This window comes from Petaurus breviceps, unplaced genomic scaffold (assembly GCF_028583685.1).
Source record: "Petaurus breviceps papuanus isolate PSGF00001 unplaced genomic scaffold, PetGlider_PUasm1.0 174, whole genome shotgun sequence".
Lineage (NCBI taxonomy): Eukaryota > Metazoa > Chordata > Mammalia > Diprotodontia > Petauridae > Petaurus > Petaurus breviceps.
Genome location: NW_027185761.1, coordinates 68,963,925 through 68,980,217, shown reverse-complemented (window position 1 = coordinate 68,980,217; position 16,293 = coordinate 68,963,925). Strand labels below are relative to the sequence as shown.

General features: G+C 42.9%; 1 protein-coding gene across 1 annotated transcript in view; it reads right to left on the bottom strand.

The window, feature by feature from the left end:
* NME8 (NME/NM23 family member 8) overlaps positions 1–16,293 on the bottom strand; it is a 51,961-nt gene that overhangs the window by 10,897 nt on the left and 24,771 nt on the right. The window contains exons 8-11 of the mRNA XM_069084378.1: positions 12,936–13,009; positions 10,799–10,891; positions 7,758–8,014; positions 4,465–4,646 (exon numbers count right to left, since the gene is read on the bottom strand). Of these exons, the coding sequence (XP_068940479.1) occupies positions 4,465–4,646; positions 7,758–8,014; positions 10,799–10,891; positions 12,936–13,009 (606 nt within the window). The remainder of the gene's footprint in view (positions 1–4,464; positions 4,647–7,757; positions 8,015–10,798; positions 10,892–12,935; positions 13,010–16,293) is intronic.

The following is a 16,293-nucleotide window of genomic DNA, read 5'->3' as shown; positions in this document are numbered from 1 at the left end:
CAAAGACGACAGAAGATGAGAATACAGGCACATTAATGCACTGTTGGGAGAATTGTGATTTGGTGCACTTTGAATGAAATGAAAGCACTTTGAATTTTTACTAAGAAAGTGACTCAGATGTCCATACCATTGGGCTAGAATTCCACTGCTAAGTATATACCCCCCAAGAACTCAAAAACAAAAAGGAAATTCCCCTCCCATAAACACCCCAATATGTATGGCTGTACTTTTTTGTAATGTCAAAAACTGGAAACAAAATGGGTGCCCATCGATTGGCCTGAATAATAGATGATGGCTGTGCTGTACGAAATGATGACTCCAGACAGGAGGGAAAGACTTGGAGGAATTCATTCAGAGCAAAGAGAGCAGAACTGGAACAATTTATACAATGACTGCAGCAATGAAAGTGGAAAGGCCAATAACAAAATCAGAACTGAATTCTGTCTGATTGTAACGAGCGAGCTTGGACCCCAAAGATAAGGAACTTCCTCCCGCTCCTTCGCAAACGTCAAAGACTGTAGATGTGGAATACCATGTACATGGTCAGACTTCTGTGATACAGTGGCTACTTTTGCTGACTTGTTTCTTTTTTCTCCTTTCAAATCCTGCTATAAGATTATATGAAGACAAAAGATATCGATAAAAATTTATTTTTAATCAAAGATCGGTTGGAGATAGACTGTGAAGAGCTTAAATACCAAATAGAGATTTTATTTTCTTCTCAATGTCATAGGAAATCATTAAAGATGCTTGAGCAGGAAAGTAATGTGGTCCGACTTGTGCCTTAGGAATGTCAATTTAACAGGGCCCGAAGGATGGACTGGAGCAAGGAGAGACTGCAGCCAGTCTCTGAGGAAGCCCAGGAGATGAGGGGCTAGTCATGTAAATGGAGGAGAGGAGAGGATGTGATATAGAGAGAGGAGGTAGGATTGATAGGACTTGGCAAAAGATTGGCTGTAGGGCACGAGGGTGGGGGAAGAGCTGGGTGATGGAGATGATGGTGGTGCACTCAACAGAAATAGGGAAATTAGAGGTCTGTGGGGTGTTAGGGGAAAGAAGATGATTGTTGAACTTTGGACATGTTGAGTTAGAGGTTTATGGGACATTCAGGTGGAGAAATGAAGCAGGTGATGCAGAAGTGTAGCTCAAGAAAGAGAATAGGGCTGGATATGTAGATTTGGGTGTCATCTACATAGACCTGAACCCCTGGAAGCTAAGGAGACCAGCAAGAGAATGAATGAATGAATGAATGAATGAATGAATGAATGAATGAAAAGGCATTAAGTACTTTCCCCGTGCAAAGCATTGGAGATATAAATACAAGACAAACTTCTGCTCTCAAGGAGTGAAACTTCTAATGGGGGTGGGGAGGAGATATCACACACACAAAACACAGTTGTAACTGCAAGGCATATGGAAAGGTCCCATGGCCCTTAGAGTGCAGTAGCAAAGCAGGTGGGTCTACTTCTTTAATGTCATTTCCAGTGATAAAATTACATTACATTGGTTTCTAATTTTGAGTCATTTGATAGTGCCAGGGACTGGATTGTGAGAACTTTCTTTTCTGGGTTCTCTGTTACCATGGCTGTAGCATTCACAGGAACACTTAGTTGGCAGGCTGCATTTGCCCAGGAGCTGGTGGTCTGAGGCCACTGCTACCCCCAAGGCCTCAAGTTCAGTATGCCAGGATATGTTCACTGGAGTCTGAGGGGAGATTGTGGTTGAGGAAGTGGTGATGGTTTGCTTTGCCTGGCACTTGCTATCTCCTCAGGGTGCCTGGCACAGACAGGGCATAAACTTTCTGGTCTCATCTACCAATCCTCTAGGGACAATACGACTTATCTGACTCTCATGCCAATCCCACTGCAGACTCACTTTCCCCTCAGCTGCTTTTTGCCACTATTCGAGGTAATACTGTTTATAAGTTTCCATTCTCCTTGGTATTCTTGTAAATAAGATTATACATTTGCCCAATGTTGTTCTGGGAGGCCAGTGTCTCTGAAAAAAGAGTGGTTTCTTGTCAAGTTTTCTGGCCTCCTTTGATCCCGTTGGTGTGGTAACTTCTTTACATGAAGATGTAGGCTGGCTGTAGCTTTGTGCTGACTAAGTACAGATTTTAGTTGCTAGACTCTCAAAGGATCGAAAATTTAACCAAAGGCCATCTGGGTTTCAAACATTCCTTCACTGATTGCTAATTCTTTTGAAGCAGAGGATGCAGAGAGGCTCAGATACATCATCTCTGCCTGCAGCCAGCCCTGCTGGGGCACTAGCATCTCCCAGACCTAGAATGCATGGAATAGTGGATGTTACCTGAGCTCCAAACAACCAGGGTGCCTCTGGATCTAAGCCCCCAGCCTTGTTTGGCCAGCTCAGGATGGGACTGTGGTGGCCTCACACTGAGTTTCCTTATCTTTATTCTTTATGAATTTAATCTTTGATTCTCTGACTACACACAAATGGCTGACTATCCATAATGATTCCCACATCAGGAAGTTTTCCATTGAGGCAATTTTATTTTGTCAGTGATTTGCTCTGGGTTCACCATATGCAGAGGCTTCTGGCTCCTCTCTGGAAGAAAGCACTGATACTGCACAATCCTGAGTTTTCTAAGTGGAGTCAAACTTTTATCACCTTTCATTGCTAGACTCCGAACCACTGTGTCCAACATGTCTATCACCCCCGGTGCCCTTCAGACTAGCCATTGAAATCCCCCATTATCGGGCTATATGTTAACTTGGCTGAGAGGATTTTATCTAGTGCCCTCATTGATTTCTCTCCTTACTCATCCTCAGCAACAGAGTGGTTCATAAACTGCAACGATCTTTTTTCTAGAAAAAAAATTTGTTTTGCTCTCTTATTGTTATAACACCTAATTTCCCCACACAGACATCCTTCTGGCTCCTCTGCTTGGGGAGTCACCCCTTATAAAGGAAAAAAAAGAATAAAAATGAGTAAATAAAGGAAAAATTCCACAAAACCAATCAACACACCCATCAAAGCCAACAGGACAGAGACCGAGATTCCCTTTCTTTTCTGCTGGCGCCCTCCCTCCCAAATGACTCTGTATTTATTTGCACTTATGCTCCTTATATTCATTTTCTTTTACATGCCCCCAGGGCAGCAAAATGATGCAGTGGGTACTGCACTGGCCTTGGAGTCAAGAACACTCATCTTCATGAATTCAAATCTGGTCTCAGGGGTGGGTAGGTAGCACAGCGAGTAAGAGCACCGGCCCCAGTGTCAGTATGACCTGGGGATCAAATCCGGGCTCAGATACTTAGCACCACACCCAGAAATAACTGGCCATGTAACCATGAGCGAGTTACTTAACCCCAATTGCTTAAAAAAAAAAAATCTGGTCTCAGACACTTCCTAGCTGTGTGACCCTGGGCAAGTCATTTAACCTTGTTTGCCTCCATTTCCTCATCTGTAAAAATGATCTGGGGAAGAAAACGGCAAATCACTCCAGTGTCTTTGCCAAGAAAACCCAAGTGTGATCACAGAGTCAGACACGACTGAAATGACCCAACAGCACAGGCCGTTATTGTCTCCCCATTAGAACACCAGCTCCTTTTGAGTAGGGATTATCTTCATCTATTGTATTTGTATCTCTAGAGCCTCACACAGTGCTTGTCACATAGCAGCTCCTTAATAAATGCATGTTGACAGATTGATTTGACTATTTTCTGACATGGTAGGCATTGCAAGGAAAGAGAAGAAAGTGGAATCAGCATTGCTGATTGCTACTGGACTTTCAGTGACACCAACGTTGCCCACTTCTTTATATGCCTCCCTGAGGAGAGTCCAGGAACCTTCTTTGAATTTAGCTGCCGTGTCTCAATGTCTCCTGGTTCTACTTCCAGTGGGAAGGCCATTCACACAGGGACTGACCCATACAACTTCTCAGGGGTGGAAGGGACTTCTGATTCAGGCTGGTACAACCCCAACTTGATCACGAATTCCCTCAATGATTTCTCCAGTCCACTGATCACTGGGGGAAAGGAAGGGCTCACATTAAGATCACCTACAGTTAATGGAAGGCTGATGATATACAACCTGAGAACAGCATGATTCGGAGCATGTTCTGTTCCATCATCCAGCACTCAGCCCTATCTCTTTAGAAGTGAATGAGTTTGGAATTCAAAACTTCAAAAAATGTTAAGATTGTTTTAACATTTAATTGGGGGGGAACAAAATACTATATATAAAAAGGAAATGAATGGAAAACACATTTGCCTTTGAGGGGGGGGGGGTTGTCCTTGCCAATATTCAGTACCTTGTGGATGGAGCCTTTCCAGCCTCACAGCCTTTCAGAGCGCAGGATTGCCACCCACGCACCATGGTGAGGCAGCTATGCAGCTTAACCAGGTCATTTTCTCATTTCCTTTCAATGTGGGGCTAAGAATTTTTTTGCAAGTATCATCCCAAAGACAATTGTACCCAATAGTAAGTGGTATCACTTACCAACATTTCCCTGTAAGACATCAGGTCTGATTATGGCCAGTGTCCTTTCAACAAGCAGTTCGAGATTTTTTGTTTTAGCAAAATCTGGAAAAAATAGAATGAGATGCCTCCTTGCCTTTTGGGGAATGTCTACAAGGTCGCAGACCTGTAACAGCTGTCGCTTTTCCAACAGCTCTCGTAGGCTGTGAAAGTGAAAAAAATTATCACAGATTAATTTGAATTCAACTATCATATACCATCTAGACCAATATTTAGGATTTGGTGAATAGCATTAGTAATTTCCATACAGACAGTATATTAAGATTCCCAACCAGCTTTTCTTCTGTCACTCTGAGCAATGACCTTTCACCTTGCCTGGAGTCAGCCCACTATCCCACATGCCAGTCATTTCTAGACCCTACCACCTATATTGTGGCCATCTCCCTCCTCTCCTCACCAGAACCAAGAGGTAATCCCATGGCACAGTGTGACTGAACACATCACATACCAAGTATTTAATCTGGAGTTAGAGTACAGACCTTAGCTCACATTTAGCCTCAGACATGCATTAGCTGTGTAAATTCTGTTTGCCTCACTTTCCCCAACTGTAAACAGCACCTCCCTCCTGGGGCTGTTGTGAGCATCAAATGAGATGATGTGTATAAGTTACTTAGCACAATGCCTGACACACAATAGGTGTTTCCTAAATGTTTGTTTCCTTTCTTCCCACCCCTGGAACCCTGGACAATGATAGGTGAGCTTCTGCCTTCTCTCGTCTGGAAGCAGGCCACCATGCCACTTCCCAGGCATGTTCCAACCATGCCCCATTCCCTGCTGCAACACCAGCTTCCTTACCGGTTGTCTTCCCCTGCTAGAATAAAAGCCCTCTCAGAGCAGAGACAACATGCCTGCCTGTATTCCCAACAACAGCACATAATAAATGCTCAACAGGTCCCTTTTCATTCATTAATTCATTCATTCACCATCCGGGGTTAAGCATGAGGCATCCACTGGCTGAGTGATGCGAATGTCTCTCATGGAGTGTATTTCCACTGGGCTCTGTGCATCCAAGGCCATTTCTGATAGGAATGTTGGCTTTACCATGGTGGCGGTTCTATTTGAACAAACCACAGCCTCTCTGGGGGATTCCCCATCCATGTGAATGGCCACATAGCAGCAGTTTCCCATTGAGGGCTGAGTTGAGCATGTGCAGGAATACCTTACATCCACATCTCCACCACCAGTCAGCTGTTCCCTTTAAAGGTTTCTCCTCTGAACACCCCAAGAGCCCTGTGAGGTAGGCACTCGAGACCCAGAGAGGTTAAGGGGCTTGCCCATGGTTACAGAGTCTGAATTGGGATTCAGAACTTGGTCTTCCCAACTCCAAGCTCAGCACCCTTTCCCTACACCCATGGGATTTCTCACCTGCTGGCTCTTGATTACATTCAGCTGTTGACACTGGAAACTTGAGCCTATTCTTAAATCTCAAGCTCATAGGGAGATGGTCACTGGGGCAGCTCTCTTTTTTCTGAGCTTTGGGTGGAAGAACTAGGGTTGCCCCAGGAGAGAGGCAGCCAGAGTCTCTGGAATAGTTGGGCCAAGTGAAGTCAACAGAGATTAAGTGACTTGTCCAAGACTATGTTTATTGTCTGTGACTGGATTTGAACTCAAGTTTGCCTGCCTCTAGACTTAGTGCTCTATCCATTGTGCCACCTAACTGCCATAAAGGATCAATATAATTTTTCTCCCCTTTCCAGTGAGTCCCCAGTGACTTATAAAACCCTCTACACTCATAACATCACTCTCTGGATTGGGTTCCCCTCAGTAGAAACATAGTAGTGGGGTTTCCTCACATCTGGGTGAACACTGGTTTTACTCTAGGGTCCCACTTAGCCCTAAAGGCTTAGACTCTCCCAGGAAGGAAATGAATCTGGGACTGCTAGAGATCCAGCCCCTCACAGAACAGCAAGTCTACCTTCCCCAGGGTCCCCCAGATTCTTATCATCACCCAATGAATCAGACTTCTCAGAAAGCATAGGCACTAGGGGGCTTACAGAGACAACTCCTTCGCCATTAGCCATGCACTGTCCAAATACCTCATAGTCACTACTACTAGAGAACAAAGTTCAGGCTTTTGGCTCTCCTTCTGGGGCCAATCTGCATGAGCCCCCTTCTCCCCCAGAAGGCGGCACTACCAAGGGACTCGTCTTTCGCCCTCTAAGAGACTAGGTCCCAGAGCTCCGGAATCTGAGGTTACTAGAGAGGCAACCTCCTTTCCATTATACCTGAACCATCCAAATAATTCAGTTAATAAAGATGGGATTTCTTGTTTGGGGCTTGAGGAGGGGGGTTTTCTTTTCTCCTCCAATTGTGATTCAATCCCTTGTTGCTTCTCCAGGGCCTGGGTCATAATTCTCTTCTCCCTCAAAAGTTAATACTCCTCCCCCCACCTTTCTCTTTAGAAGACTGTCCCTAAGCTCTCTAAGGACTTGTACAATGTCCAGAAACCATACTTACACACACACACACACACGCACACACACATACACACACACGCACACACACACCCCAGTCTGAGCATGTGGTTTCATCCTTGCTTGAAGTCACATGATTGAAAGGCTCCATCAGTGTCTTTCAGTGTTATTAATGGCATCCCACCCCAGATAGAAATGAGCATGCACTGGTTCTTAACTCTTCTACCCTCTGTTCTGTGCTCAAATCTCTCAAGGTTTCTGAGATAAGAACCCACTCAAATCTCATGGCTCCCTTTTAAGAGCAAAGCAAGACCATGACAACCATCCCTCATTGTGGAGACTCAAAACTCTTAACTAATGAGACATGAATAGATGTGCTCACAGTCTCCACGGGGTCACAGATCTCCTTTTGCCCTCATTAAGTTGATCAGCGAACTCCTCTGACCAGTTTTCTATGCTTCCACGTTATTTCAGCTCATCCCTTACGAAAAGGAAAACTCATTTATATTTGTCATTAGCAAGCTCTCCAGGGCCAGGAAAAGAAGAGAAAGGGAAGGAGAGTCTGAGCTCCCAGAAGAGCCAAATTCTCACATGGCTAGAGCATAGCTCAATCTAGATTGGCTCCTCACCTTTACCCCTTAACCCATCCTGAATGAGATTAGAAAGATGTCATCCTCTCAGGCCCATCACCCTCTGGGCTCCTCTCAAGCTCCTTGAATATATCAGTCTTCAGAGTGAGAGTAAGGCTTGAGTTTGCCCATGTTTAACCCAAGTTTTTGTGACTTCATCATCATGAGGAGGAGGCTACATGGAAGGAGGGGGCATTGCTCTAAGTTCTACCTGTTGGGCTTCTCCTCTTCTTCCTCTTTTGGTTCCTCTGGCTGACCTTCTTTCTCCTCTGGGTGACCTTCTTTCTCCTCTGGGTGACCTTCTTTCTCCTCTGGGTGACCTTCTTTCTCCTCTGGGTGACCTTCTTTTTCTTCTGGCTGATCCTTTTTTTCTTCTTCTTCACCTTCTTTTACTGGGGATCCCAGGGAAATGCCCAGAATATAACTTGGGTTACTTGTTGTATAAAAGACAAACTCTTCAAAATCAAACTACAAAGAAATAAAATCTGTTATTTATTACAGAAGAGCTACTTCATACAGTCATCAGAAATTAAATTATCCTATGACAGTTAATTTCACAAGGTAAAAAATATTTGCCATGTGATGATATTTTGCTAGGAAATGCCAAGGCTGCAAATGTTAAATGTCTCCTAACAAGATGGGAAAGCTTGTGAAATGTAGGACCATATAGTTGGAAGGGACCTTGGAAATAAGTTAGTTCAAACCCTTCATTTTGCAGGTAAGTAAAGAGAGGCCTAGAAATTAGAAGTAATTGACCCAATGTCACATAGTCACTCTGTCAAAATCAAGACTAAAATCTCTGAGCCACTATTCTTCCCATTATCCATCTTGCCTCGATTATGTTTCCCCTATGATAGGAAGAGACATGAATTCTGAAGAAGATAGTGGAGGTCCATACAAGGAGTCAACTGAAGGAATCAATATGTAGCCTGAAGAAGTGAAAACTTGGGCGGAGGGGGTAGCATGATGTCTGTCTTCAAGAATTGGAAAGAATGGCACAGAGAAGAATTATTAAATTTATTCTGTTTGGTCAAAGAGGGCAGTACTAGGAGAAATGTGGAAAAGCGTTAACACATCAGATTTTGGCCTCACTATCCAGAAAAAAAAAATTCCTGAAAATGAGAGCTGATCAAAAGCAGAATCGCTCCCTCTGAAGGTGATAGGCTCCCCTTCTCTGGAGGTCATGAAGCAGATGTTGGATGACTATTTGGCAAGGATATTGTAGGGGGAATTGCTGTATACAAATGGGTTAGATGATGTGACCTCTGAGGTCCTTTCCAACTTCTGCCTTGGGCAATTCTGAGACATGCTTAATGAGTTCAGGAATAGAATGGAGAAGGAAAAAGATCCCATGTAGTAAAAGATATATCAATAACTCAGAAGAAGTCAATAATGGAAGGTTTATCACATATGAGAATAACAAAAAGCTGAGAGGGAAGAAATCATACATTGGACAAAGGTTTGAGACCCATTTGAGACCTCATTGGATGATAGAAACATGGGCTGAAAGAAGTTAGATGAAATTTAATAAAAAAAAAAAATAAATGTAAATTTCTGTTCATGGGCTCAAAAAATCAATTATGTAAGTACAAAATGAGTGAAGCATGAATGAACAATATTTCATGTGAAAATAGACTCAAATTTGTGTGGATTACAAGTTCACTAAGAGTTAGTGATGCCATACAATAGCCAGAGAAGCTAGGGCAATGTTGGGCAGCATTAACAAAAGCATGGGCACAAGAATGAGAAAGGGCTTAGTCCCACCATGTTCTGCCTCAGTAAGATAACACCTGGAGTATCATATTCAGCTCTAAGTGCCATATTTCAGGAAAAATATGGAAAAACTGGAGCATACCCAGCAAAAGGGGAGGAGGGTGATGAAGGAGAAGAGACCTCACAAGATCATTGAGAGACCTTGCCCACTACTGAGAGAAATACAGTATGTATATGGATAAGTCAATACAGGGTGATTTGAGAAGACATCTCTAATAACTGGAGATCATAGAAGAGGCTGCACCTATGCAAAGCTGAAAATAAAGATAAGTGTATTTGAGAAGTGGAGAGGAGGAGGGAGGACATCACAGGAATGAGCGACAGTCGGTGCCAAGGAAAGGACATGTTGCATCAAATAGATGCATGAAAGGGATATGACACGATATAAAACTGGACTGAGTTTGGAATCAGATTGTGAAGGCTTTTAAATGTCAGGCTGAGAAGTTTGCATCATATGCTAGAGGTAATAGGGAGCCACGGAAGGTTTTTAACAGAGAAGTAACATGACCAGAGCTGTGTCTTAGGAAAAATGATTTTGCCAGCTTTGTATCAGCTTCATGGATTAGAGAGGAGAAAGACTAGAATAAGAAAAAGTAGTTAGGAGGCTATTAAAGTAGTACGAGAGACGTGGTGAGGACCTCAGCTAGGATAGTGGATGTAGAAATAGAGAAATGGGGACAAAAGCTAAAGAGTTGATAGAAGTAGAATCAGCAAGACTTGGCAACTGACTGGATTCAGGGAGTGAGGAAGAAGGGTGAGATGGGTATGACAAAGTTACTAGCCTGGGTGATGGGGTGAATAGTGATGCCCTCAGAAAAAATCGAAATTTCTATCTGAAAGGCAGGGGGTTATTGTCCTACGATCACATGATCCCTGTCCTCCAACTCCAGTAGATTTAATAACAAGAGAAAATGAGTTGATAGTACAGACAGTTAATAGTCACTTGAGACCGAAAGCAGCTTCAAGGAATGTGGTGCCCGATACCAAAGAGAGACTAATGTGGATTAAAGAAAGAATGGGCAATTGAGCATGCAGCCACAGAGAGGACTTCACAAAAGGGATTTGTAGTACAGTATATTTGAGTTACCTTGGCCACGTGTGTTCTGTCAGTGTTCTATGCCCCCTCCTCCCATGGACACTGTGTGTGTTTCTGGGAGATTGCACCCAAGGCTTACAAGGGGAATGTTTTATAGCTACTGCTCTGACTATGCTGTTTTAATAAATGTCTTTGTTTTGAGTCAATTGTGTCTACTAGTTGACTTTTATGGAGAAGCACGTTGGTAGAGGCCCATGAATTATAGTCTTAGGAGGGAAGACTCAATTAATATACCTTTGAATCTGGGAGGAGTAGCTACCCTCTCTAAAAGTAGCCAGAAGAGATGCTACATGTCGTAATACGCGGTTTCTCTAAGACAAATATCAAGAATATTTAGATCCCACTACATTTGACAAAGAATTATTTCCCTAGACTTTTCTTACCCTATCGGAATTCTCATGATAAAAATCTCGAACTTGTTCATCATCTAAAAACCTCTGCTCCTCTGCTACTATGAGAACACCAAAATCCGCGATCTCCAGTTATAGATCCATGGTAGGTTTCAGAAGCATTGTTGGGCAAAAGAGAAAAGAAATCACTCAGGTTACTTTCCAGTGTTTAACAAGATTGGAGTAGATTTTCATTTCCTATTAAAAACTACACCTCTTAAGCTGCTTTAAATATACAAATAGGGAGACCTTTCTTTGTGCCCTGTTCCTTTGAGCTTTCAAAAGCATTCTTCAGAGGTATAGAGAGATGTGTCACATTGACCCTGAAAGCTGAAATGCTGACAAGAGATTATCAACCTCTTAGGAGGTCGATTTACATGTTACTCTTTTAAGCGGGTTGCTTGGAATGTCTGGGCACATTTTCCCATAGAAATAATGTTATAAACAATGTTCAGATTCCCAGAGCAGGTGATGAACACTAATTTTTTTATTTTTTTGCTTTTTAGAGGGCAATTGGGGTTAAGTGACTTGCCCAAGGTCACACAGCTAGTTTTGTGTTAAGTGTCTGAGGTCGTATTTGAACCTAGGTCCTCCTGACTCCAGGGCTCTACTCACCGCACCACCTAGCCTCCCCGACAAATACTTATTTAATGCACAAAGTAGCTGAAACCCCATACATTGAAAGAGAAAAGTCATAGAAAACGAGATGGCCTCTAAGGTCCATTTTAGCCCTGGATTTATGATCCTATGAGTGATCTTGGTTGAGTTACTTAATGCCCCTTAGTCTCAGTTTCTTTGTCTATCTGTAAAATGGGGTGGTTAGACTTAGTGAGCCCTAAGGTCCCAATCTCCTCACTCACCTCGCTACCCTTTGTGGCACCAAGTCCATCTCATACTTTGGGTCTATGATCGTTATAAAATATTACCTCTGTCACCAAGACAGCTGGCTGGATTTGCTGCCAGGCAAGCCTTTTCCTACTGCTCACTGTTCTCACTGACCTGAATTTCCCATGTATGAGGTGGCTCAAAGCCCTAGGTACATATGATTAAGAAAGGCAGAAATGTGGAACCAAGAACTCAAGGACCCAGCTGCCCCTCCTTAAGGTTTGACAAGTTTGCCCTTCCCCCTCAAGTCATGCAGAGCACCGCACCATCCAGGCCCAGAGCTTTGGGCAATTTCTTTGATCCTGGTTCAGAGATCAGGAACATAACAGGTTGTCCCTTAGACTTCAGGCCACACGTTTCAATCTCTTTATCATGATCTCAGTGGTTCCTGACAGTGTTTGTCTGTGCGTCTGTGTGTCTCTTCTGATTTGTCTCTGTATCTATCCATCCCTTTCTCCATGCTTTTTCTGTTTCTAGTTGGTACATAACAGATATCCCTGGCCAGAATCTCTGCCTTTCTGGATTAAGTCACCTGCTCTACCTTTGACTCAGTGGAGACCAACCTGACCACTAGAACTCCAGTATCACAAAGATGTGTTCATGACTCCTTTGCTGAACCTGGCTCTCTCTCACAACCCTCACTTTTCCTGGAGTGGGACTTCCTCTCCAACTGGCGACTTGTTCTAATGATGGCTCTGCACATCCACTGGCTTGTTAAAGACACATATAGCCTATCTATGAAAGACTTTTTCTTTCTCCCTTCCTCCCTCCATCCCTCTCCTTTTCCTTCATCCTTCCTTCCTCATTTCCTTCCTTGCCTCCTTTTGTCCTTCCTTCCTTCCCTCAGTTTCCTTTCCTCTCTGACTCTTTCCTCCTCCTTTTACTTCCTCATTTCCCTCCCTCAATCTTCCTTTCCTGTGACTCTTTCCTCTACTCTTCTCATTTTTTTCTTTCAACTATCTTTCCTTCTTCTCCTCCTCCCTCACTCCTATCCTTCCTGCCCTCTCTTCCTTTCTTCCTTTCCTTTGACTCTTCCAAAGACAAAAATAAGCTGAACAGCGAGGTATAAGCAAAGACTAAAAGAATGCTAACCTAGGCTCCAGAAGACTGTCTAAGTGAAATTTACCTTCTGGTCCTGGAGGCATTTCTCCCCCTTAAGTGGATCAGTAAGGAAAGTCTTGCCCTTCTGACATTCATATGAACTTGACTGTGGGGTTTTTGTTTTTGTTTTTAAAATATTACTCACCATTTGTCTAATTTCTTCTACTCTTTCCTCTTCCACAGCACTTGGTCTTATTACCAATACATTGTATGTATCCTCTAGGACAAAAATAAATTGGTTTTTCTTACAAAATAACAAATGAGGGGGGTTTGTACTAAAATGTAAAGTCCTAACCTCTAATTAACCCACGACTTAGCCACCTTTGTATTGATTGTACCACTTTAATAAGGTATTCTTACCTCCCCTCGTCTTGGTAGTATTGAAGTTGACCTCCAATGTCTTTGAGCTATGTGAATGTGAGGAAATTATAAAATACCCCCCCCAATCTTTCTAACCACTTTCTAGCCCGCACAGCAGTGATACTCAAGTGAGTCACAGGAGAGAGGTGACAACACTTGGTCAGGATCCTTGACACACAACTTTGGTTCACAGGAGTCACATGGAACGGACTGAAGAGGCAGCTTGCTACTGTGGCTGGAGTTGTCCCTTCCTCCTCGATTACAGCCAGAAAGACCTTATCTTGGATCTTTCCCGGGTCATTTACTATGTCACCCTGGGCAAGTCACTTCACCCCAGTCGACTTCGGTTTCCTCACCTGTAAAATGGGAGTAATAGCACCTTCTAGTATTGCTGGGGGATCAGCAAAGTTTATGGATGTGTATATGTTACTCTGCAAACTCTGAAGCACTGTATAAATGGTGATTGTTATTAGAGAGTCTTAGCTGACTCTTCGTTGACAGAACCAGAGATATTTTCTCAAGATATTTTCTCAAAATCTTTCTGCATTGGAGCAGAAAGAAAAGCAGCCTTAAATCACAGGCTAATAAGATGATTCATTCAGAGCTGGAAGAGACCACAGACGTCCAATCCTCTCGTTTTTGAGATGAGGAAACAGAGACTTTGAGAGCTTGAATAACTTGCCAAAGGTCATGCAGGTGGTAAGTGGCAAGTCACAGAACTAGGACACCAAAAGTGGTTTGTTGTTGACTCTGGAAGTAGTAGGGGACACTGACTCTGGTCTGCTGGACTCTTGATTCTTGACCATTCTGTTTCCTTCTGATTAGGTGTAAGAGAACAGCTTCCTTATCCTTCTCCCATCCTCTCCTTTCATTCTCACTTTCTGCCTTTCTCTCTCTCATCTCAAAGCTGTCTCTCAGTCTCTCCTTTTGTCATTATGTCTGTGTGCCTATCAGTCTGCCTCTGTCCCTGCCTCTCTCTCTGTCTGTCTGTCTGTCTGTCTCTCTCTCTGTCTCTGTCTCTGTCTCTCTCTGTCTTTCACATTCACACACACACACACACACACACACACACACACACACACCCAACTTGGGAAGTTCTCCTGGCCTTGTGTCCAAGGAGGGTATTCATCTATCACAATCTCTTTCAAGAAATAATTACTATAAATGTGCATATTAGATCTTTAGAATTCTTCATTAAAGATTCTACTTTCATTGCATAAAAGTCACATGTGCCTTTCGGACACTGGTTCTGCCCTTGGATATTTCCCCTAGTATAGCCCCTGTGTTTAGCAATTGCTTTTGGTGCCCATTGTCGCTTGCTCGCTGTTTTTTGGTCAACAATACATAATAGCTTCGCTTCCCCCCCCACTAACCCACATGAAGAAATTGTATATTTATTTACATCGGGTGTTCAACGTCCAACGCCTAGAAGATTCTGACAGATTTACCGTGTGAACAGGTTAAGAAAACAGTGGTACAGGATGCCAGCAATGTTTTCTTCAATGTCTCCTCCTCTCCCAATAGGCTCAATAACCCATTTCTACTCCTCAAAAGGTTTTCTGCCCAACTTCAAAGAGACATCACTGACCTTGCATATATCCAGAAAGCTCACAACCATTAGGGTAGGTAAGGCCTCCAACGTGGCCTTACATGCAGTAAGAACTTAAGAGTGCTGTGTTGAAGGGTTAAATTGAAATCCCTGTGAAACTGCCTCCTCCATTGCCAGGAGGTAGTCCTTCAGGGGAGGATATGCTCTGGCAGATTTTGCCAGGATGCTGCGAATGGGCAATGACATCTAAATAAGCCGCTGAGGCAAGCTTGGAGAGTCTCCCCTGTCCTCCTCCTGACCCCAGCCACCCAGAATGCTGGCCCAAGGATAACCAAATGCTTCCTGTATTTGTCTTGCATTTCCCAGGAGTTTGGGAAGATTATCTCCTAAGACTTAGAGGACTCGTTAGGAGTCTGTGGATGGAGTGGCCCACACACAAGCAATCATGGGTCTTTAAGAATAAGAGCCAGAGCAATTACAAAGCTCTTTAACATTTACAAAGTGCTCCATGTAGATTATTTCCGTTGAACTTCGTGACAGCCTTTGTGAGGGGGTTCTACCGATTTTTACCTCTGTCTCACAGAGGAAGAAACTGACACTCAAAGGGATTCAGTGACTTGTCCTTAGTGACAAAGCTAATTAAATGTCCAAGGAGGGATCTAGACTCGGGTCTTCTTCAATCTAATTCCAGCACTCCATCTACTATCCACCATGTGACTCTCTTCTTTAGAAATACTAAAGAAGAAGATACACTACTGGGAGACCCAAGTCACAGAAGATCAAGATGACCTGTTGACTTAGACCTATAGTTCACTTGGCCACATCCAGGGACAGTTTATGGGAAAGCCAATACTGGATTAGTCCTCTTTTCCAGTCTTCTCAAAGGTTAGTCATATGCTTTAAATATTCCTAAATTCCCTTCCATAATCTCTTACATATTTACCATTCATCAATTTTTAAGCCTATGATGAACTTATTCATACTTATATATTATTGTCATTTGTCATCATTTCATTGGTGGAGATCTGTAGGGAAACAGCACTAGGAAAGTTTTGAGGGGTTTTTGAGAGGGGAGCACTTTGTAATTGTGGCAAGTTGGCATCATCAAGTAAACAGTGGTGTCTTTGTTAGAGTGTCATGGTTTGAACAACTAGATTTGCCTTGCGTGTTTTTAACTGAGTCAAAGAGGACGTAACAGTTCTCACACTCAATTATGGTTTTACTATAAAAGTAGAAAATGACAGTTCATTATTATGTTTTAAAGGGCGATAGATAATTGGAGTAAGATTTAAAGAAATACAAACTAGGTACAACTAGGTTCCTTTTCCATGTTTCTTTAATTTCATCATTGCTGAGTCTGATGCTGTTCTATATTTGGCTTAAGCAGAACATAGCTATTCACCCCTACTTAACTTATTCCCAAATTGTCTGCAATATGTTCAGAGTTCTGGAATCTCTGAAGAGGTTTGACCAACTTTCAAAACCTTTCAGTCTTTAGATTCACCTTCCAATCATACTAACTAAAGAGCTTACTTTTCTCTGGCTTCTTCATTTCATATAGTTTAGTACTTAATCTCTTCCTAGCTTTTACCCA